General features: G+C 35.8%; 1 protein-coding gene across 1 annotated transcript in view; it reads left to right on the top strand.

Annotated features, from left to right (window-relative positions):
• DCC (DCC netrin 1 receptor) overlaps positions 1 to 25,725 on the top strand; it is a 1,450,760-nt gene that overhangs the window by 1,253,540 nt on the left and 171,495 nt on the right. Inside the window, exons 16-18 of the mRNA XM_043979362.1 lie at positions 9,055 to 9,150; positions 14,106 to 14,344; positions 19,473 to 19,611. Of these exons, the coding sequence (XP_043835297.1) occupies positions 9,055 to 9,150; positions 14,106 to 14,344; positions 19,473 to 19,611 (474 nt within the window). The remainder of the gene's footprint in view (positions 1 to 9,054; positions 9,151 to 14,105; positions 14,345 to 19,472; positions 19,612 to 25,725) is intronic.

Here is a 25,725-nt window from a genome sequence, read left to right as displayed (position 1 = left end):
TTGCTAATTTCCTGATGTAAAACTTTGCTGAGAAATCATTTCATTAAGTGCTCCATTTGTAATCAGTGTGTAGTGTTTCTTAATCTAAGCATTTACTTAGGCATTTCTCAGATTCAGAGGGCTATTAGCCAAAGAATACCTCACTGAGTGAAAAAAGCAAGAGTCTATTGGCTGTGAGTAATAGATGTGTATGTAATAAGGAACCTATGGAAGGTCTTTTTGCCTTATGATCCTTGACATCCTTTGAAAAGAAGTGAGCCTTTCCACTGAGCAGAATAATCCAGTGGAAATTGTCCCCAAACTAAAAGCTAAATTACTGAATTTTGAGTCCTGACTCCCTAAATAGCACAATTTTGATCTCTTAGAAAGGATGTAGAAAACACATATAGCTGGATTAAGGCACCTTGAGAACGTCTTTAACATGACTGTTTATATGTAAAATGAGGGAAAGCATTCCTGTTCTTTCTACTTCTTGGAGTAGTCCAAGTACTCAATGTCAAAATTCTTTGTAATATAGAGAACTGGGTGATTTAGTAAAAGACTACTAGAAAGCAGGACACCTAGGTTCAAATGCCATCTTTGCCACTAACTATTCAAGTGACATTAAGCAATTCACATAATCACTCTGACCTTCAGTTTCCTTTTCTGTAAAATGATAGTATTGTACTACATGAGCTCTAAGATCTCTATCAACTCTAATGTTTCATATATAGTTAGTTGATTTCAAGTCTGACATGTTAAGATTCTTCATTTTCTTTTTAACTCTTCTAACTCCCTTACCCCTATACATCCAGTTACCAAGTCTTATGGAGTCAACCCCTGCAATAATATTTCAACTTATCTTTTTAAAAACTTTTATAAAGGGTATTTACTAAGGTGGTATATTAAGAATAGTTGGTAAAAACATTCCTCCCAAAGAATCCTGGGCCACACTGTTCCACAGGTAGACAGAGTCCAAGGGAAGAATAAACTTAAATTGAAAGTAAAATGATGATGAGACACACATGTAGAGAATATGATTGGCCAAAGGGTAAATTTACAACTCCTGGTTACTAGGAGTTATTTCTTGAACTCATAGCTGGGATTCATTTCCAGTTCAAGGGCTCACATACCTTGAAACTACTTCTTCCTTCAGCTGACTATTGATTTCCCTTCTTCCCAAACATGATCATGTATTTCATCTGCTAAATTTTTTTCAATGGTTCTCTGTTGCCTAAGAAACTGCACACTCCTTTATATTCAAGATTCTTCACAATCAGATCCTTCCCTTTCTTTCTAGCTTTCCTCCCCACATAATCTCACTCCCTTTATATCATACTTTAGACAAAACAATTGTTTACTGCACCTTGTGCTTACTGGGTACTTTCTACTCTTCCATGCCTTTGATCACACTTGAATTTTCTCCCTCTTCCCTACTCAATCCAAGTTTTTAAATCCTAGCTATCCTTCAAAAGCCACCTTAAATACCTCATACATTGGGATGGCTAGGTGGCGCAGTGGATAAAGCACTGGCCCTGGATTCAGGAGTACCTGAGTTCAGATCCAGCCTCAGACACTTAACATGTACTAGCTGTGTGACCCTAGGCAAGTCACTTAACCCCAATTGCCTCACTAAAAAAAAAAATACCTCATACATCATGAAGCCTTCATTGGTTGATCCCAATTAGTCTTTTTGCTTTCTCCTGCCCCTCATAGAAATGAACATTTTTTAAAAAATATTCTTGTATTCTGTTCTGTTATATAGCTATTGCATAGTATTGCATATTGATTTGCAGGTACCATCTTATTAGAATAGAAGCCGAATGAAATAATCATGATGGTGTGACTATGTTTGCATCTCCACCATTGTTTTGCATAATAGTTTGCTCCCAGGGGCCAGGAGAGGGGGTGGACCTGTAATTTCACTGTTAAAGTGAATTCCAATGTAAGGAAATGCCCTCTACAAAAACAGGTTGGCATCCTCTTTGTAACTTGTAGTCTAGAAGAGTTACCTAGAGAACTAAGAGGTTAAGTGATTTACCCAGATTTGAACTTAAATATTCCTGACTCTGAGGCCAGAGGACTTCTCTACCATGTCTCAACTTCCTTCTCACCCTGGAAGTTCCTTCCATGTCTATTACCTTCTCACCTTAGAAAATGTCACCATTTCTACAGACCCCTTCTTCCAATGCTGAGTTCCATCTGAAACTTCCATTTTGAGGAAGTTTTCAAGACAGACATCCTTATTTCCTCTCCTGACTGCTTTTAAACCCTCCAGACTTAGCCAGGGTGACCCCATGGGAATACTCCCCTCTTTGCACTTTTTAATTTCCTTTTTGTGTTGTCTTCCCTTTCAGAATGTAAACTATTTGAAGGCAGGTATGACAGTACCTTTATTTTTACTTGTATGTGTCTCCTCAGCACTTATCACAAAGCCTGGTTCATAGTAAGTGTTCAACACAGGCTTGTTAACCTGACTGTCCTTTATGCCATTCTGAATCCAATAAATTTTTAAGAAATGGTTGAGGAATCTTTATGTTTATTTGTCTGCATGCCCAAAGTCCCAAGATAAAATACTTTGGAGAACACTAGCACCTTCTAGGGATTATCCCACAATTCTGAATTAATTGGACTCTGGCTAGGTTTAAACAAGTCAAACAATCTATTAGATGAAATAATCAAGCTCGGGACATTATTTGTCAAAACATAGGAAATGGATTCCGAATATTATCTTTGCCTTTTTCTTCCTCCATTAAACCACCTTATTCAAAACTGAATTCATCATCATCTCTTCTGAAGCAGGAAACCCAAATACTTCTGCCATGATCCTCCTTTACTTGTACTATCAGCCTTCTCCTAATCACCCAAGTTAGAAATAGTACTTAACTCTGGGGGCGGCTAGGTGGCACAGTGGATAAAGCACCAGCCCTGGATTCAGGAGTACCTGAGTTCAAATCCTGCCTCAGACACTTGACACTTACTAGCTGTGTGACCTTGGGCAAGTCACTTAACCCCCATTGCCCCACCAAAAGAAAAAAAAAGAAAGAAATAGTACTTAACTCCTCCCACTCTTGTGGCCCTTCAATTTGTTGTCAACATCATTTTTATGTCCATTAATATCTTCTCATCTATCCTCTGCTGTCCATGTTTTTTAATTGTTTTTGGTTTTGCGGGATACACAATTAGTAAGTGGTGAAGTCGGGACTCCAACCCATATCTTCTCACTCTTAAGATCAGTGTCCATTGTTCTCTACCACATTGCCTACCATATCAACAGATTCAGATCTATTAGACAATTTGAAATGTGGCAAAATTCTAAATTTCCATAATTGGTTCAATTCCTCTAGAAATATTGATAGACTCCAAATATCTTCAGCTTGATTCAATTAGAGGAAATTAAATTAATACTGCTTTTTCAGAGGCAGTGGGTTATTTTTCTATTACCCCCCCACACACACCTTATCCCTCCCTCCCCCCCCCAAAAAAAGATCATATGGAAGGGATGGAGCTATAATTGATGTTAAATGCTTTTAGAAGCATGAGGTCTGACCATGATTAATGATTAATTCATTTTTGGCATTCATTTGTGATAATATTAAAGGTGCTTAATTCATATGATGCTTCCTTAGAGGGAGCAATTCTATTACAACTCCTTTGTGGATTAGTGATCTATAAGGTTTAAGGGTTCTGAGCATGTGCAAGAAAATAGGGCCATATTGCCCTCTTGTGTTCTTCTCCTGAATTACAGCCTCCTATCAAATAGTGGAAAACTAGAATTCAATAAAAGTTTTCTAAGTACTAATTGTGGACTGACTGCTCAGTGTACTAGGTGCTAGAGGAGGTAAAGACTTTAGCTAAAACTTGGACCCTGCCCTCAAAGAGCTTATAGTCAAATATGGGGAAATGGCCTATATACAGAGAATTTGAATGCAAAATAATAAATGACATGCTAAAAGAAATACTTATAAAGCACTAAAGGAGATTCAAAAGATAAAAAGGGATTGTTGACTATGGGATGGGGGTGGTGGTGTTTGAGTAGGCCTTCTGGATAAATTATTATTCTCATTTGGTTTAAAAGAAGAAAAAAACAGGTAAGAATGCCACAAGAGAAGGAGGCAGAGCTTTCCAAGAAAATAGAGCAGCATGAGCAATTATAGAAATGGGAAAATTGCCAAGCATTTATAAGGATTAGCAAGGAATGTAGTCTTTGACATAGGGAATGAGTTCGACAGTATAAAGTTGGATTAGAAGACTGAGTGGCATAGTCTTCTGAATAGCCTGGAATACCAAAGTAATATAGGCTTTTTGGGTGGGTAACAGAGAAGAATCACTGAAGAGTTTTAATCAAAGGAATGAGAAGGATGAACCATTGCTTTGCCCCTTTCCCCTACAGCTCTTTTGAGCTGATCAATCATTGTCTTTGGGTGCCTTAATCTCATGTCTGAAGGGATAAAACCATTGGAGCCTCCTGCCAAGCACATGTATTGTTAGACAAGCTATTTTTTAGCTCTGACAATAAAACTCAGGAGATGTTCAAAATACAGTGGGAAAGAGTTCCATTTGCTCCTTTATTAATCTACATTCATCTCAACAGCTGGCAATAGAAGCAAGGGTAAATCACAAAGAGGAAAATGATCTGGGATTGAGAAAGTTTTGTTGTTGTATAATCATTTTACTTGTCTCTGACTCTCCGTGACCCCATTTTGGATTTTCTTGACAAAGATACTGAAGTGTTTTATCATTTCCTTCTCTGGCTCATTTGACAGATGAGGATACTGAGGCATACAGAGTTAAGTGGCCTACCCAGGGTCAGCTAGTAAGTGTCTGAGGTCAGATTTGAACTCAGAAAGATGAGTCTCCCTGACTCTAGGCTTGCTATTCTATCCACTACGCCATCTAGCTGCTATTTGTGGTGTTGACAAATAGGCACAAATAATAAATCTATATCTGGGTTAAGAGAAGTGTGAGGGATTGTGTGGATGTGGGCCTATGTTTCTAATGTATCTCTGTCACTCCATGTCATGGTCCTCTTCAAGAACGAAGGACAAACAACAACAAATTTTGTCACAGATGTTTACCTTCTGTAGTGCCGAAATAGAACCATTTAATAGATTAGTATCGGTCCTAGTCTCACATTTCCAGGAAAACTACAATAGACCAATGGCACTGGATTTGTAGTTCTTGATGATTAGTATAATTCATTAGCTCAATAGTAAATTACAAATCTCTGTATTAGGTAATATACACCAGGGCCAGGCTTGAAGTTAAAGAAGCCAACATTAGTCAGATAATTCCGTATTTGATAGGTGCTCAATATTAGCAAGATTCAAAGGACTGAAATGACAATTACCTGTATATAGTCTGTCTGGAGAGATTAGGAAAATGATGTATGTTCCTTGGAGTTAGATAACAGCTAAGAAGGAGTTGCATAACTTGTGTTAATTTGGCCTGAGACAGAAACTCAAACACTGTGAAATAAGAATGAACCAGTTAAGGCTTTTAAAAACAAGTAAATAACACTGACTCTACAGGGCTGAAAAGCCAATAATGCATGCTTAGAGAGCTGTTTCAGTAATGTTTTGCCAGGAAGATGTAAATTGAGGGGTTGGCCATTGCATTGACCCACTTGACAGTCTATAGAACATCACCTGTTAGCATTCAGGTTCTGCTGGTACCTTTAAGTCAGAAAGGAGGGCTAAATGTATGGATCAAAAAACTTAGCAGTCTAGTGGCCTGGAAGGAAACTTGGATTTGGAGTCAAAGTCTGTAGGTTCTAATTCCAAATGTGCTTCTTATTCTTCCTATGACCTTCTATGAATGGCACTTAGTGACTCTTAACCTCAGCTTCCCTATTTATAAGTTGAGAGCTTGAGCTGAGTAATAAAGAAAATCCCTTCTATCTTTAAATCTCTGATACTATGAAAATTCTGGGGTTCATTAAGAGCAAATCACTTCATCTCAGTTACCACATATCCAAAAAAATTATTAATAATGGGTACTTCATAGGCTAAATGTAAGGAAAGCATATAAAATACTAAATAATTATAGAAAGCCAATTGGCTAATCTCTAATGGCATTGGTGTGGTTCAGTGGATAGAGCCCTGGTACTGGAGTCAGAAAGACCCGCCTTCAAATCCTGCCTCAGATACTAGCTTTATAATCCTAAGTAAGTCACTTTCCCTCTCCTAGCCTGAGTTTCTTTTTCTGTAAAATAGGGATAATAGTAGAATCTACCTCCCAGGGTTTCCATGAGGGTCACATGAGATGATATTTGTAAATAAATCCTTTCAAAAACCTTAAAGTACCACCTAAATTCTAAATGGTTGTTAGATAGTAATAATGAATTATAGTTGTAGCAACATACACAAAAAGGAGGCAGAAGTTTTTGGGACACATAGTTTCAAGATCATCTAAAAACATCAGTTTAACTGATAGTACTTGAAATGTGAAACATTGGTTCATTGAACAAACCAATAGAAACACTGAATTATAGCTATCATTCTTGTCACAAATGAAGACAAAAGTCACAATAAAGTTGCAGCTAAGGGGAAAGAAGTTCACAAGTTCTTGAAGAAGCAAGTAAAGGAATTGGCTGAGTTAGTTTCATTGTGATCCCAAAGCAAAGGAACATCTTTCATGGGCTATTTTGTCATCTTACCTTGAAGTGCTCATGAGGATCATAAGTAAAAGGATGATTATTGCAGTTTATGCATTAGTATCTGCTTCAGGAGATTAAAAAATTTAGAAATTCAATGAAGAACCTAACAAGATCATCCAATGCAAGGTAATATATACTCTGATACTCTGTGACCTCAACATAAAAGTGGTCACCAGGTTGGACTAAGCAAAAATCATTGAAATATATAACTCAAAAAATAGAGCTCAGTGAAATGTGGAATACTCATAAACCTCACATATTTAATCATGAAAAATGTCTTTAAAACATGGTGAGTACCAACCATATTTTAAAATGAAATTTACTTCCTCTTAATAGAGAGAAAATTATAATCCATAAAGCAGTCATGTCAGAAGTACTTATCAACTAGTTAGAGCAAAGCTAACACAAGACTGGAAATGAAAAGAAAAGAGGAGAAGAAAACTTCATGAAATGACAAAACTTCAATATGATCTATTCAACGAAGCTACTGTTATTGGAAAAATAGGAAATGGATAAAGGAAAAGACATCATAGACAATCCCTATTTTCTGTAACATTTTAACCAAAGAAAAGTGTTTTCCATAAGGAAGCAACTGAAAGAGTCCAGAAACCATCTTAGAGAGCAATCTTTTGATCTCTTTTTCAAGAGAAACACCTGAGATGCAAGCCTAATTACAAAATTTTAAGACATATGATAAAATATTCCAAACAGTCTTATAAAAGAACAGAAGGGATGAATTTGTCATGAAACACCAGTAATCCAGATTAATCCAAGACCATTCCTAGATGAAAATAGGACAATTGTTGAAAAATGAAAAAAGTGAGGCATTTCTATAACAAATTTTTTATAATATTGATCACAATAGAATCACATTATTATATTACCACAAGTAGAAATTTCAATAAGTAAAAAGCAGATATGAAAAGCAGCCACATCTTGTTAGACTTACACAAAATAAACCAATGCCAATTCTGATATGGTTTAGAAAGCAATGAAGAGGGGCGGCTAGGTGGCGCAGTGGATAGAGCACCGGCCCTGGAGTCAGGAGTACCTGAGTTCAAATCCGGCCTCAGACACTTAACATTTACTAGCTGTGTGACCTTGGGCAAGTCACTTAACCCCAATTGCCTCACTAAAAAGAAAAAAAAGAAAGCAATGAAGAATCAATTGTCGAAATATTTGAAACAGATCAGGTCACCGTATGATTGAAAAAAAAACCTTGGACTTTATTACTATGAAAATGAAGAAACCAAGAAAATTGAAAAGAATTAACTAATCATCAACTCCTATGCCTATTTTTTAATGTATATAAATTGTCTATTTTAGTGCACTTTTCATGTCTCTGTGATCTGATTGGGTAAATGTGAAATGTATTATGAGAAACAGAAAGACTTTCACAGATAATCTTCTGTAAGAGACTACATTATCAGTTACTCAATTGACTAAAAAAATTAGGAGAATATAGGATCTTGTGGTGTTTATCTTTTGCTGGTTATTTTTTTTAAACATTTGACTTAGTGGTACAAAATGCCACCTTGCAGTTTCTTCACCAGTAAGGTTTCTTACATGTGTGTCTTGATAATATAATAGTCCTTATTATATGACCACAGAAGTAACTTGAAATAATCTCTTGGCAAGAAATATCCAACTCGCCCTCAAACAGATGGATGCTCACCAAAAGTGCCCACCACTCTTCTGGAGGTTGTGATATTGGAGTCCAGATAGAAGAAGGATACTCAATAGATGGCCCTTTGGAGCATGATATTTTGCTGATGCAACAAGCCCATAGTCTCATTGATGAAGCCCATAACTATTTGAAAGAGATCAGCTTAACTCATATAGGATAAATGAATATAGATAATAGATAATATATAGTAATAGATAAAAATATCTATTGTCCTGATTATGGCCCATTGGGTTGATCTATACAAGTCCATCCATCGTGGATAGGTATTGATGAGTGTTCAAAGAGAAAAGTCCAAGAACTGTATCAATAGAGAGAGCAGAATGGACTGAACTCAGAAAACTAAAGTCATAACAAGTTATTCCCTGACCTAAGCATGAGCACACATGTGCACACTCCCCCCCCACACACACAATCACACTATATATACCTGGGAGTATCATATGCTAAAGGTAATTGGAAAAGCCAGACGTGAACCAGGTCTTCTAAATCCCATTTTAATTATCTTTCCAATACCCCTCATCTGCCTCATATAGTAAAAGAATAGAAAGCTAACAACCCCAAGGAAGAAAGAAGGCATGACAGCTTTGACAAAAAAAAAAACAACAACACTTATTCCTTGAAAATATCGATTATTGACTACCTTATACTATATTTGTTTGGAAAACATGTTCACCCTGGGTATTGTGGAATCTAACACAATGCTTATGTTTTGTTGTTATTTCATCTGCAGAGCCAAGTTCCCATTATGTAATCTCCCTAAAAGCCTTTAACAATGCGGGAGAGGGAGTTCCTCTCTATGAAAGTGCCACCACCAGATCAATGACAGGTAAGTTAAAAATACTGATCTTGTTGCAACTCAGTCAGTATGAGAATTGTAGGAAGTCATCAAATCCTAAAATTTGGTACATATAAATATGCAGGCTGATTCCCTAATCCTTTTGATTGTACTTAACTTTACATCCATCTAACTAAGAATTCCTTGTTATGCACCTTATTTCATTTTAGTTGAAAATGATTAATAGGAGAACAGTGTTACTTTTTTTAAAAATTAGGTTGGAAAAGTTAGCTTAAATGGGAAGAAGTATTCTTCCATGTAAACTACTCTTAAATATTTAGGAACTGTTATCTAGGTCTTCATCATCTGGCTGCTATATTTGGGGACTATATTTTTAATTGTTCATCTCTTCATCAAGTAGTACTTTGGTACCAAAGTCCCTTCACTCACCCTTGAAGTTTGGGCCCTAGAATAAGCCAGGGAAACCACTCAGATGATCATATGACTACTGGGTTACCTCAGAGCCATTTGATCTGAAATTCCCCATGGATGGATTGACACTTTACAAGAGCTTTAAAATCTATCTTCTCTATCCTGAGCAGGAGTGGAATGCAGTCTTTAAAAATGCTACTTGTTGTTCTATGCATATAAGTAACATGGAAAAAGAAGAGCAAAGTCTTGAGAAGGGGAAAAGGAAGGATAAGGAAGTAACTTTTAATCACATCAGTGTGCCCTACTAGTTGACAATGCTTTATCTAAGTTTTACTCTATGTGGAGTACCTACCTATAGCAAATGATTTCAGGATGCTTAATGAAGTGCCTTCTTCTTGTATAAAAAATATCTGATTCTTTGATATCCTATGCTCTCAGATATCTTGTTAGCTTAATTAAAGCTTTTGATTCCTATTGAAATGCAAATACCATTGGGATAGGTAACATTATTCTTTGTCATCAGTCATTGACCCTAATGTTAATCAAAGATCTGAAAGCAGAGGATCCCTAGAATCTTGAACATCTCAGGGGAACAGAATTAGGGAAGAAGGGAGGAGGAAAATGCACATAAAATAGGTCTATTCCAGGTACCCTGAAGTCTTTTGCTTGTCTTACAAATTAGTTAAGAGTAGGTCCTAATTATTATTTAAAAATACAGATGTGGTACAAATAGTTTTTTTAAAAAAAATATCTGGTGGTTGAATCCAATTCTGGTGGTTTTGAATTATCCAGTTGTGAGACCGTGTTGAACTTGATTTTTTGAATAAATGGTTTATATGTATTGAAACACCTTAGATAACATTAATCTCCAAATAAAGTGATGATTATAAAGTTCATTTTTAATAACTGAGGTTAATTGACCCAAATTTGAAACATATCTTGAATGATATTTTTGACCACCCAGGTTTTTCATTTCTCCAGTTTTCTTTTCTTTCTCCCTCATCAGCAGAGATTACTGAGAGATAAATCTATACATTTTTTTCAAATATTTTCTAAGTAAAGGGCTATAGTTTGGCTTGTGAAAAACTTTTAATTTTTATTAATAGCTGTGTGTTGGATTAGCATACCAGCATCTATCATGGTGCATTCATAGGACTTATTCTCTGTAACTACTATCAAGTTAGGAATGTTAAGCAATAATTATTAATGTGATAAAGTCCAGACTCCAATGACAGGGGTTATTAGTTGATGATAGTACAGAGCCCCAGCTAAGCTAAAAGTAGTTTAGTATGAGCCGTTCAACCCTTTTAACACCCTATGCTCTCCTTCTCCCTGTCCCGGGTTTTCCCATTGATTCATTAATAGCCTAACCCATTCTCCACACATGGTTTCTAAGATGCCTATGCCTTATCAAATGCATTTTTCCTTTTATATTTCTAAACTTAATTGGGCTGTGAGGCAAAGAGATTTCCGAGTTTGGAATGGGATGGATGTGGAAAGCCAGTGGAAGAAAAATAAGAAGGCAGTAAAGCACTGCAAGGAAGGTGGACAGAAAAATAACATTCATTCAGTATTTTTCCCTGGAAGATGATAGCATTATTTGATTCTTTCCTTAAAATTCATGCTCATTGTCAGAAACTTCCTAGCAGAAGGATATACAGATCACTGGGAACAAAAGAATAAATAAAGGGACAGATGGAGTAACTTTGTCAAATGAATGCCCAATAGCCATATATGAAAAAAATGTTCAGCCTTTTCCTTTTCAGAAGTATTCCTATGAGGAATCTTGGAATATGACTAGCAAAAAGGCAACAAAACAAAACAAAACATAGATACAGGCAAGGAAATGCATCTAGGTAGAGTTAAGCACAAGTGTGCTTTTCTAAATTTTCATTTTCCCTGGTAAACAGAGGAGGTTGGGGGTAAAGGTGTGTTATAACCACTTACTGAGCACATTTCCTTTAAAGGAATATGATCCATATCCTTTAAAATCTCTACCAGATGAATTGCATGTTAAAATTTTATCTTTTCCACCAAGTCTCCAATGAAATATAGTCAGGATATGAGAGAGGTTTTGTTTGTTGTTGTTGTTATTGTTTGAAATGAGGGATAATTACTATTATTTTCTTCAAACCTGGTTTGTACTTTAGAGATCTGTTAAATTTATGGGAGCCTATTATGCCAATTCAGCTTTGGGCTTGTTTCAATTTTTAGCCAAAAGGCTCCTGCCTCAATTCTCTCTAATTTATCTTCTCTGACATTAGCTCTCTCCTGGTGTGGTCACCATGATATCAGCAGTGTGGAGCACTGACAGGATAAGCTTTTGGAAAACTGATCAGCATCCACAGAAGGCCCTTTAATTGTGCTTCCTGGGTAGTCTCTGACCTGACAGTCCTGAGTGGAAAAATAAATTAGCAAGATCTATATGCAAGTGTCTCTATAGAGGAAGTGTCAAATGAATGACAAGTTCATGTCTAAGGAAAATAAATAGTAGTGAAGCCAGATTTCCTTTATTCAAGGGAAGAAATTTGAAAACCACAGCTAGCCATACAGAAACGTGAACAAAAGTGGATATTTTTAAACATAAGGGAATCACTCAGGAACCTATTTTCAGAAATTAAATTATCAAATCATTGCAAATCGATAATTCTGAAGTCCAGAAATAGTTGATTTTAGGATATAAAGTTTTTGCTACTAAAGGATATCTAATCCTATATTTTGGTAGCTCTTTGCCCCTTCAATATTTTCTGAACTTCTACAATTTCTAGCACTAATAAATTTGAAAAAACTGAGTTACTTGTCAGCCTAAGAAAGGAGGAAAGAAAGAAACCCTGATCCCAAGCCAAGAGTTCTTGATTTACTTTATTTTTATTGTCTTTTGAAAATTAGCCTCGAAAAACCAAACTGAGGATTAAAAACTGTAGAGTGGGACAGTATCTGCTATGGTTTAGAACACATACCAAAAAATAGACAAAGAAAACCTAACTTGATGGATATCCACCTGATGTCCAAGACCTTAGTGAGACATTATTGTCTTCAATTTCTCCCACTCATTTCATAAATCCATTTGGATTTAAAGGAGACCTTAATGAAAGAGGCATCAAAGGAAATTTGAAGAGCCTGGGCTCTGTCATTAAATTTTAAACACACATTTTTCTTTCTCTTTCTTTTCTTTTTCTTTTTTTTTCCTTTTCCAAAGACTAGAGCTCTGTCAACTACTAAATAATTCACTGGAAAACAGTGTGATGAAAGGGGATAGACCTATGAAATAGTCTGCACAAACTGAAGCAATCATCAGAAATCCCCAAGACTTTGCTTTAAGTCATTTTGTTTTTTTTAAAAAATAAATATCGTGGGGATATATCAACACATGTACTAAATTCCAATTGGTCTCTTCAAATAACCTACCCGTAGCTAAGACCTATAATGTCATATCTCATTTATAAATAATAGGAATTAGAATGCTATTTAAAGTCCTTTTCTCCCTTTCCATTCCCCATCTGATGTATGTAGAAATGTAACTATTACTATCGTCACAAATGAGCAGCTATAAATCTAATTGTTCAGACTAAAATGTAATGAAAGAATTTCAGAATAATTTTAGTGACATTCTGTTATTAGACAAATTCAGTTATCCTATCCATGAGTAAAATGATACATTTCCCAAATTCCAGTTGTCTATAAGGTATAGATGTTAGTTAGCTCTGTGCCTCCTCTAGAGATACAGAGTGCTTGAAACTTAAATGCCTTAGCCTGTTGCCCTGCAACAATATTGGGGAAATTAAAGTTGAGTCAACCACCCTATGTATGTGGGTCCTTGGCTAATATGAGCTACTGTGGTCACTACCAGAAGACAAATATTGCTGACAGATGTATAACTGCATTATGTTGACACCCTCAGGAGAAAATAATTCACCTGGGGAAAACCAAATCATAAACCAGTCAGGAATGTGAATCACTGTCACTGTAGTAAAGTATGGAGTCACTTGTTATAGACTTGTCATTGTGAAGTTCAGATCACTCCATTCTCTATTCTTTTCGCTTTATGACTTCCAAATAGGAATGCTAACATAGGATGACCAACAATAAAAACATAATAGGGTTACAATAGAGAAGAGAGCTGGAATGGGAGGAAGTAAGAGAAGGGAAGTAAACTACCAAGATGAAAACTTTCCTGCATATGAGGCAATGGATCACAGTTTCCAAATTCTCTTTTGTCCTTTTAATTTTAAGCTGTAGATATATTCAGAAACAAGTTTTCTATTAATTCTTTTAAATATCAATGTATACATAAGATGATATTTGCTTTTGAATATAATTTGTAGATATGAATGCAAATGTATGTAGAATTGGTTGGAGTTGGTTTGGGGAAATATTCACTTATAATGAAGTAGCAATATTACTTCTAATGTGTTTTCTGATTAAATTAATGGCATGTTTTCTGTTCTTCTCATGTTTTCCTTCATCATTATTGCCATGCATTTAACTCATTGTGATGTGTTATCACCAATATTTATTTTTAAACTATTTTATTTATTTATTTGTTTGTTTCATTTGGTGGGTTTTTAACCCAGATCCCATTGACCCATTGGAAGCTGATTTTTATCCTTTACCTGATGATTTCCCTACCTCAGTCCCAGATATCTCCACCCCCATGCTCCCACCAGTAGGTGTTCAGGCTGTTGCACTTACCCATGATGCCGTGAGGGTCAGCTGGGCAGACAACTCTGTCCCTAAGAATCAAAAAACAACTGAAGTCCGGTTTTATACTGTCCGATGGAGGACCAGCTTTTCTGCAAGTGCAAAATACAAGGTGAAGTTCTTAACTAATATTATATACAAAATATTTTTCTTTCTTTGATTATTGCTTTGCTTTTAATTGTTGTTTGATTGTCAAAAGAGAAGTCATATCTAGACTTTCTGAAGGATCTGCAGTGTTACTTGAATTCTACATCCCACAGGTAGCAGTGGAGATGGTAATGATACTGACAATTCTGTTGTTCAGCTTTCCAGCCTGATTTGGATATCTGTTAAAAAAAAAAAAAAGGGAAAGCATTTGTAATAGCAATGGTAGTACTGTTAAGAATACCAAGTGAATCTGGAGGGAATGTGTTCAAACATAGAAGTCACATGTTACCTTTTGTCTGAAAATGTTTATGTCTTCATTTTTATAGAATCATCCATTCAGCCTTACCCTTTGAGGTAGAGAGAGAGAGGACCCAATACAGTAGTATCGATTTACTTTTTGTTGTTGTTGTTTTGTTTTTTTGTTTTTGTGAGGCAATTGGGGTTAAGTGACTTGCCCAGGGTCACACGGCCAGCAAGTGTCAAGTGTCTGAGGCCGGATTTTAACTCAGGTCCTCCTGAATCCAGGGCCGGTGCTCTATCCACTGCACCACCTAGCTGCCCCTTGATTTACTTTTTAATGATAAATTTGGTGAATTCCCGAAGCCTTCCTCCTTGCTTCCCTCCAGAAATACTTAATGCAAGTATGGCTAGTATGACCAAATGCTCAACCCCCACTCAAAGAAACCCTAAACTACAGGTCATACATAAGGAAACTTCAGCACCCTTTAAACATTTTCAATTAGCATAGCCTTGAGAAATGATAAATGCCACCTACAGAGAGGGGAAAAAATCTATCAAGAATCTATCAACAAATAGTAAATGAGAACCTCAAATTGTATGATGCTGGGTATATTATTTAGAAAGGAAGCACAGTTTAGTGGTTATTGCCCAATTTCTTCTCCGGCTATTAAGATGATATTTACTTCAAACATTAAGGAAAAATGAGATTGCATGAGCTAATGTAGCCTTGCTAATAAGTTTATAAGCTTCAACAACCCACTAAGAAAAATTAGCAGCTTGGCTCAGCCATGACTTCATTTTCCTTTTTCTTCTGCTCTAATTCCTTACCATTGAACAAAGACAACTTCATATTCATGTTCTGGCTATTTTCAAGACTAAAGTATGCTTTGAAAATCTCTCCCTATAGATAAACTTAGACACTGCAGGAAAAAATGATAATACACTTATTTTACTCAATTTCTTAGTATTATTTCCTGACTTTAAAATTGTAGTGAATTCACATTTCATGATAATTTTAGTCTAACCCATTTTAAAGCAATTTTCTTTTTGTTCTGTTAACTTGCTAGGTCAGAATTTGGGGAAAACTCACCAGTTAAATTCATATAGTGGTACTGATCTAAGGATATGAAATAAATAGTATGTCTTCTTAAAGTATTAACCTAAAAAGCTAATGGCACCATAAAAATGGCAAAATTATCAAACAAGGTATCCACAAGAACATATTGGACCATTTTTTAAAAACACAGTCCATATACTGCCATTAACTGAGTTTTAATTGAAGATTTGGATAGAGGTTAGACTAGAGACCTTTAAAAGTCACTTTTTTTTTTTTGCGGGGCAATGGAGGTTAAGTGACTTGCCCAGGGTCACACAGCTAATAAGTGTCAAGTGTCTGAGGCCGGATTTGAACTCAGGTCCTCCTGAATCCAAGGCCGGTGCTTTATCCACTGCAGCACTGAACTGCCCCCTTTCAAATCAGTTATTTTAAAACTCTATAATGTGACATAGCTAAACACTTACCTGTAGCATCCTATAGCCAACAATGTGCTGTAAATATTTAACTATCTGCACTAAAAAAAAAAACACTCAAAAAAACCAAAGCATGCACAACACACCTTAAAGTTTAATCTACATTAACATTTTCTCCCAACATTTTCCTAAGTCTAGCTAAGTGACAAAATGACAACTCAAATCCTGAGTTATAGAATTTTGATTATTTCTGAGATGTAAATTTTCATATGGAAAATTTAACAAATGGCTCTTGTGAGTCAGAATGAGCTAGATCCAGCATTCCCTGGCCTACAGTCATTGTTTGAATTGCTAATTGAGAATAAAGAAACCTTTTCTTCCTTTCCCTCCTCTTATGGATGATAGCATGAGAATAGAAAATGGAACATGATTGGTCCCACTCCTCATCCCAAATACCAGCCCTTACTATTCTTGGCACTCTCCCCCACCTCACCCAGAGGAGAGCGTAAGAAAAGATAAAATAAAAAAATACAATTGGATGAATGGTAGAAGGTGGCTTACAGACCATATCTCATAACATCTTACTTTCTTTTAGAAATATAATTAGGGGCAGCTGGGTGGCACAGTGGATAGAGCATTTGCCCTGGATTCAGGCATACCTGAGTTCAGATCCAGCCTCAGACACTTGACACTTACTGGCTGTGTGACCCTGGGCAAGTCACTTAACCCCCATTGCCATGCAAAAAACAAACAAACAAAAAATATATAATTAAAGTTTTCTAAAACTGAACAGTAATAAGATATCCCATTTCAAGATCATCTCTTTTCATCTTTCCTATAGCAATACATAGGACATTTGTTATGACCTTTTTACAGGCAGGGAAAAAAGTCCTAGAGAAGCCAAATGGCCCATCTATGGTTACACAATGGGTCAGGAGTGCTCGTTTCAGAAGTACATAATTTTTATTCACTTCCACCTACTTTAAGCTCTATTTTGAATACTCAACTTGTGATTACCAAAAAACAAACAATAACTCTTGAGAGCTAAAGATCCAGGTCAGCCTGAGCATGCATCTTTTAGTTATCACTATAAAAATGTTCTCTAGCAAGCCAAATAAATTGATTAATCCAACAGTCATTAATGAGCACTTACTAAAGTCAAGTCTTTATGAAAGGATTTGGTACATGATGTATGAGAAACTATTGTTTCATGCAAAAAGATTATGGTCAATTTAAAAAAATAAGGTACCAAAAAAAAAAAGAAAAAGAAAAGAAAGAAATAAGGTAACAGCTGGTAGCTATAATAGGAATCAGTCTATGATGATTGTCACATGAGTGGTTCTTGTTAATACTATATACCCATATCGTTTCTCTCATAGGAATATGAGTAATGATTTATAAAAGTAGGATTTTTTTCTAAATATAATGTTCTAAATCAATGAGCCGGGAGGTATTGCATGGAAATTGGGGAAAATGTTGAATGCCACTTTGTTGATCATCTTAATGAAAGCAAAATAAATATTTAAGCCTGTGAGAAGTTCCAGGGTCTAAATATTGAGTATGAATCTATATTTATAAAGTTTATAAAGAGTTTCGAACTCTCCTCTTCTTGGGAATGATACATATTATCCCAGGAGACGGTGATTTCTTTTGAACATCAAAAACAGTAAGCAGTGAAAACAAATTCAACCTTCCCCTAATGTTTCCTTAAGCTACTGTCAAAAGTCCAGAAATGTCAAGGGATTCAGCACATTGAAATAATGGTTGCAATACTCAGCAAACCAATAAAATCCCTTTGCCCTAAATGTCATTTGTGTGTCCTTTTCCATTCAGCTCAAGTGACCATATTTAAGTGTTTATGTTTAGTCCTTCAGTCGATAAGCATTTATTTAATGTTTCCTAATGCCAGAGTGAGTTCTGAGTTATGGCAGTACAAAGAAAGGCAAAACCTGTCCCTACTTTTAAAAAGTTTACATTCTAATGGGGGAGACAACATGCAAATAACTAGTTATATACATACAAATATGTACATGCATACATGGTAAATAGAGAGGAATCTGAGAAGAGAAAGAATTAGCTGAAGAAGGTAATCTGGGACCCCTTCAGAAAGTGGTGTTTGCCCTGAGTGTGAAGGATTACAGGGAATTAATAGGCAGAAATGTAACATTAATTGGTCTAAGGGCAGCTAGGTGGCACAGTGGATAAAGCACCAGCCCTGGATTCAGGAGGACCTGAGTTCAAATCTGCCCTCAGACACTTGACACTTACTAGCTGTGTGAACCTGGGCAAATCATTTAACCCCAATTTCCCTGCAAAAAAAAAAAAAAGCAAGCAGTAACATTAATTGGTCTATAAATATTCACAACAAGGAATAGAAAAAAAAAAGAGGGGTGTATATGTTTTTTTTGTTTTAATTTTAGAATTTATTGACAAAAATACATGTATATATGTATAAATGTATGTATGTGTATATATACATATATACATACACAAAAATAAATAAGCATGTGTGTTTGTGTATTTATATGTATATGTATTATGTATATGTATATGTGTGAATACGCATGTGTATACATATAGACATACACACACACATATATATGCACAAACTTAATTTTGGCAAGCTTAGATCACCTAAAGAGAATTACTTCAAAGATATTTTAAGTATTACAAAGCAGTAGGATGTTTCTAGTTTTGCCTTCAACCAATGTTTATAATGTTCCTACTCTGTATAAAAGAATATGATAGAGCCTTAGGGAGACATAAAGATCAACTGAGACAGCCTCCACCCATATGGAACTAATGATCAATCCAGAAGGAAATACCACACTTCTACAAGTAGCTACAATCCAAAATAGAGTTGTAAAGCTCAATCTTTCATAAATTGATGCTCTATATATTCAATGACCAATATTAAAAACATTGATTAATATAATTTAAATTTAATATAACAAAATTGAATCAGTATGATTATCAGTTCTATACAAGCAGTTCTCTAAACAAAACAAAACAAAAAAAAAAGATGCTAGAATAAGGTGACCTGTGGCATGTCATTATGGTTCACTTCTCCCAAGAACATATCAGGTTCTTATATTGGGAGAGGTTACTATGCTAAATCACCCTTTAGTATAAGAGTTTGCTTTATTGGACATCGTTTGCTTTATAGCTTACCAGAATATAAACTGATACTGATACTGTATCTTTGTGTTTTCCAAAGTGAAATTAGAACCAATATTCTCAGCTAGCAAATACTTCTTCCAGGAAGTCCAAGTGTTTTATTGCTGAATTATTTGATAGTGTTTTTTTTTTAACATGTCTTGATTTACCATGTTGATGGTGTTCACAGTGTTTCTCTACTTGCTTTTTGTCTCCTGCATATGTAGTCGGCAGATATAACATCTCTGAGTCACACAGCAACAGGCCTTAAACCAAACACTATGTATGAATTCTCAGTCATGGTAACCAAAGGTCAAAGGTCAAGCACATGGAGTATGACTGCGCATGCCACCACATATGAAGCAGGTACGTTAAGTCAAAGAAGATGTTTAAATGATATGCTCTTGCAATTGACATTTATAGTGTTCTCTAGACCAAAGCTTTTTAAACTGTGCATTGTGACCCCATATGCTGTTTCGTAAGTGAATGTGGGAGTCACAAAAGATTTGGCAACAGTAAAAGGTTATAAGTACCTATTTTATATACCCGTATACCCGGTGTTGTGTTGTTGGGCAAAAAGGGGTCACAAGTGGAAAAAGTCTAAGAAGCCCTCTAGCACCAGCATGACTATCTACATAAGATGGAGTTTTAGTATATACTTTCTCAGTAGACTTACCAAGACCTGGAATTTGCTGAAGCTTGAATACATAATAACTGGGGAATACAGGAGCAGGAGCTATAATAACAACAATAACAAGATGATGGTGGTGGTAATAACTAGTATTTTCTTAGTTTTTTAGGGTTCATAAAGGTATTTTTAAAATATTATTCTATTTAATCCTCAGAACAACTTTGTAAAGGAAGTGCTATTTCTATCCCAACTTCATAGGTGAGGAAACTCAGTCAAACAGAAGTTATATGACTTGTTCAGGTCCCCACAGCTAATTCCTGATTTCAGGTCCAGCACTCTAAGTAATGGGTCACATAGCTGTTTCAAGAAGAGAAGATAAACTCTGTCTTTGGATTAGTTATGAAATTTGGCATATTCAGTTATCTCTGAATCTTTCTCTGCATTTGTACTTTATACACACAAACACAGAAGCGCTTGACTTCAGACTGTCCAAAATCACCTAACTAATGTTTAATAGCTGTTTTACTTTTTTTTTTATACAAGTTTTTACTTTTACACAGATATTACTTAGGAATACAAGAGAAAAGAGACATTCCTCAAAATCCTAATAGTCTTGTTAAGTGATGCTAAAACAAAACAAAAACCTTGATTATTGAATGCAATATATTAAAATGTATAAAGAAAATATAATGCAGATTAAATGTGTAAGTACTAAAGGGACTTAGAATAGGAGAGTGGTTAGAGGACAGTCAGTTGGGGAGATATTCTCCTGAGGAAGTGAAATCTGAAAGTTGATCTACTGATAGAAGATGGGCCAGAGAGGAAAATAGCTCAATTGACAAATGGAAGCTTGTGATTTTTCCTAGACTCACCACTGCTGTTGCTGCTACCTCTATCTCCAGGAAGCAGGCAACCAATACATCAAGAAAGGACATTGTATATGGGCCTCCCAGGGTATTAGAAAAGGTTCCTGCTGACCTATTACCAAGATAACTGCTTATTCCTAATTCTTAAAGAGACCTGGCACTCCCAGATGGGCCCTAGAAGTTGCTGTAAATAGGGGCAGATTAACTAGAAGCCAAAATTAACCTTTTAGGAATGCACCTGAAATAGGCACGTATTAGGATGAGAGCAATTACTTCAAGGGTTATTAAAAAAAAAAAGTTTAGGCTCGACATTAGTGACACTTTTATACCCTCACTGAAGTTTACCCTGAATAACCCCACCTGGGTATAAAAGCCAGAGCTCGTGTCTTCACTTCCACTCAATAACAACAGGGTGACACTTCAAAGCTTTGTTCAACCTGAAATAGTTCAAATTTGGGTTAATGAAATTCACTGAAATTTTACTAGTTTTATTTACTATGGCCATAAATATAGAGTTCATAACCTTAATTCAGTTGTGATATGGAGTGGTTGGCATTTATAGTGCTTAGAAAGTTAACATCCAATGAAGCAGATATTAAAATACTTTATTATTAGGTTTGCGGCTTTATATCATATTTGTGGAAAATGACACTATGGTATTTACAAAGTATTTTTTGTTTTGTTTTATAAAACTGCTCCCTGTCAACCTTTTCTTTTGAGATGAGGTGAATTTGAAAAGCTATGAATGAACATCTGTGGTCTTCCCATCATGCTTTCTTATTTCAAACACTTCCTTTTTTTAAAAATAACTAACTTGCCTATTTTGTTGAGTGACTTGCCTGCTTTGGGGGAAGACACACTCATTCACTTATTTTGATTGGGAAAGAATCAGCCAGAGCTTCAGCTGTTTAATATTACCTCATATTTATGTAATATTAAAACTTTTGTGAGATGTTTTGTTTGCAATAACCTTTGGTGTAGGTACTCTCCCCTTTTGTTAACAGATTATTAACTTGAGCCTCTGAGAAGTTATATAATTTGAGAACAGTAATGACAATACTAACAAATAGTGCTTTGAAGCTTATAAAGAGCTCTATTCTATAATCATCTTATTTAAGCTTCACAGCAACCATGTGAGATATATGTTATCTCCATCTTACTTAAAGAGGTTAAGTGACTGGCCCAGAATCACACAGCTAGTGAGATAGGATTTGATCTCATACCTCTTGATTCCAAGTCTAGTACACCATATTGCCTCTCTACCATCTCCATTAAAGCAAGGATTTAAAGAACAAAGGTAAGGGCAGCTAGGTGGTGCAGTGGATAGAGCACCGGCCCCGGAGTCAGGAGAACCTGAGTTCAAATCCAGCCTCAGACACTTAACTAACAGTTACTAGCTGTGTGACCTTAGGCAAGTCACTTAACTCCAATTGCCTCACTAAAAAAAAAAAAAAAAGAAGAAGAACAAAGGTAGGACTCCTTTTTCAGGGAGTGCTAGAGTATTAGGACAATACTTTTGTAGGACTACCTTTAACTTCAACCTGAGTGAGTGTTATCATCTTGCCATAAGTCAGGTTTAGTCTCTGGAGCTTCTCTTACAACTGTTTAACCTGGCAAAATCCAGCTTCAGTGACTACTTATCATCAATTCAAAATTCAGGTGGCATCATCCCTCATGGATTTGGGGTAGTATAATCCATGAACTCACATCGCTTTGGTTCTTACATGATCCGTAACTGAATATCTACCCAAAAGCTTGTGATATAATCTTCCACCAGTACATATAGTCTCTAAAGCTCAGAGAACACAGGTCACAAAGTGGCACCTCAGCTCCTGGAAGTCCTTTTGTTAGAAACCTCAAGATTTTCACCTTAGGTATAGTCTTGCTTTTCTAATGGTCTCCCCATTAAGCCTTAAATCTTTCTTTTCTGGTTAAATATATTATATCCTCAGCTCCTTATGTAGACGCTGCTGCTGATCACTGCTGTCCCAGGAGAACCCTGCTAGTATGATGGCATGAAGTCTAAAATTTACAAGGTTCTCCTATGGTCGAATGTGGTAAGGAGAGGGGGGAAAAGTTAAGGTACTTTTTTCCTTCTCTCCTCCACTAAAAATGATTCCTTCACAGGGGCTTCATTGGAGGCTTCTATCATCAAGGGCAGCTAGGTGGCACAATAAATAGCATGCCGGGCCTGAAGTCAGGAAAACTCATCTTCCTAAATTCAAATCTAGCCTCAGACACTTACTAGCTGTGTGACCCTGGGCAAGACATTTAACTATGTTTGCCTCAGTTTCCTCATCTATAAAATGAGCTGGAGAAGAAAATGGCAAACCACTCCAGTATCTTTGACAAAACAAACAAACAAACAAGAATGGGGTCATGAAGAGTCAGACACAACTGAAATGACAAACAACAAAGCATTATGGTACTCTATACTCAAAATTGTTCTGCTATTTCATAAACCACTAATAAGACATATAAGTTTCCCTAACCAATAAGATCACATTTCCAGTACATCATTCCAGTTCATCCAAAGATTTTGGAGGGCTTCTAAACTGACAAAGGACAATATTAGTATATAGTCTATGAGTATCTGACATCTAGGCCTTGTTCATACATAGTTGATCCCTCTTATTGATTGGTTGATTACTCTCACCTGAGAAAGGGATCCGTGTCAACATCTTATCACTTACTTTAAATGAAGTAGAGTGATGACATCAATTGATTCAAACACAACCCTTACACAAGCACCCCTACACAAGTTCCTTACTTATAAACATAAAAAGCCATGTCAGAACTTAAAATGTGTAAAACAGACTCCTTTGAATTCTCATCCACTCCAGACCTATAAAGTCACAACTTTGACAAGTTGATTACTGATAAGAAGTGATCAAATTTAGGGGAAAGCGATTAATGAATAGAACAACTATAAAGTGAGACAGTGATCTACAAAGATAAGTAAAGAGCATCTGGATGAGTTACCCAGGTTATGATCATAATTAAGAATAATTCATAAGGAACTAGAGATATAAATGAAAGAAGGAAATATAAATATGGGAAAAATACTGAACTACTGATTTTTACATATTTAATAATTCACAACATATATGTGGGATGGAGAAGCTAAATTAATCTTCTCATCAATTTTAGACAATAATGTAGAGCCTGGTCTTGAGAAAATCCTAGTATATTAGTCCGTTTCCAGGCTCTCACCATTCAATCTGTCCTAAACACTGCTGTATATCAAGCTTCCTGCTCACAAACCTTTTATAAATTCCCATTGGTCAAGAAACTTAACCCTATTTGCCTCAATTTCCTCATCTGTAAAGTGAACTGGAGAAGGAAATGTCAAACCACTCCAATATACTTACCAAGGAAACCTCAAATGGTTTCACAAAGATTTGGACATGACTGAAAACAACTGAACAATTGCTTATTGAATGAAATCCAGAGTTGATGATCTAGATGTTCAATATTTCCCACAGTCTTGTCTTTACCTTTCAAGTTTTTATCTCTTATTAATAACATAGATTTGTTCACATATGATCTCAAACTCCATCATTCTCCATGCTCCAATCTCCTATTATGCCCATCCACATCCCTACCCCAAGGACTTTTTTTTTTACATGTAAAGACAGCTAGGAGTGTAGAAATATATAAGTCAGGTATTTATCATTTTCCCCAAATGCCAGAATCAGTCCATGTAATGTATCACAAACCAAAACTGTGCCTCAGTTTCGTTGGTTGAACACAGATTAGGAGCATATACCCTAACTTTTAATTGTTCCATAGAGTCTAAATGGAAGTACTCCTAAGGGGATACTCTGAAACCTCTAGAAATCTGCATCCAGTGGTCCCAAACATACCTTTAAATTATCTAGGAATCCGCATGCCTCACTCACTGAAACACCACCACATACTGACTTCTATACATTCATGTGTACTCATCATTTATCTCCTCTTCCACATAGGCAATCAAAATAAATGTTAATTCTCCATTCTCTGCTCACTCAAACTCTGTGCCATATACTTCATCACAAACACCCAGAAACCACCTCATTTAGTCACCCCTACTCTACCCGTTAGCAATTTTGGGAGAACATTTTAATGCTCTCCTATAGTGTGGAGGAGAATGGAAAATTCATTGCTATAGTAACTCTAGAACATGTTCACCTCAGCATACAGGTTTTACCTCTTTAAAGTCTGTCACCTACTCTTCTACATAAATGAACTCTCTGCTCACCCCTAACTTGTTTCCTTGTTGTCTCTGATAAATGGTACCCTTTCTTATTTCTGTATCTTTTTCATTAAGTTAGAATATCCTCATACTCTTTCCTATCTACAACTTATCAAAATACTCCTCATCCTCTTCATCTAATAATCTCTTTTTTCTGTCTGCTGCTATGATTATTTATATCATTCATAAGTCACTTAACATGTGCTGCCTTGTATTATAATTATCTCTGTATATGTCTTTTCTGTCCTACATAAGTGAGCAAAGTGAGGCTTGGGACCAAGTCTCATTCATCTTTGAATCAACTCACAATGTCAATCATAGTATATTGTGAACAACTATATTTTTATAGATGCCAGAATGATTTTTACCTCTACTAAGTCCACAATAGCAATATATTCTAATGGAAAATGTCTTGAACTTAGAGTTAGGTGATTTGGATTTTCGTCTTAGCTCTACCATTAACTATACGAAGTCACTTAACCTCTTTGTCTCACTTCTATAAATCTACTCTTTCTCACTTCAATGTCATGCCACAGGGATAAAGATATACTAATAGTAAGGGGAAAAAAGAAATATGTTGACTTCTCTTGAAATCAAAGGATTGATATATTTGCATACATGTGTCAGGTAGAGATAGACACATAGGAGAAGCTTAAAGTAGCATATTATTGTCATTTCAAATATTAATGGGAATAAATGAAATATTTCAGGTCCAGTCTTTGGCAAAAACTTAATATAATATCTTG

The sequence above is a fragment of the Dromiciops gliroides genome, chromosome 1 (genome assembly GCF_019393635.1).
Source record: "Dromiciops gliroides isolate mDroGli1 chromosome 1, mDroGli1.pri, whole genome shotgun sequence".
In the NCBI taxonomy this organism is placed as follows: Eukaryota; Metazoa; Chordata; class Mammalia; order Microbiotheria; family Microbiotheriidae; genus Dromiciops; species Dromiciops gliroides.
Note: the sequence above shows the minus strand (reverse complement) of the source record. Positions and strands in the feature narration are given on the sequence as shown.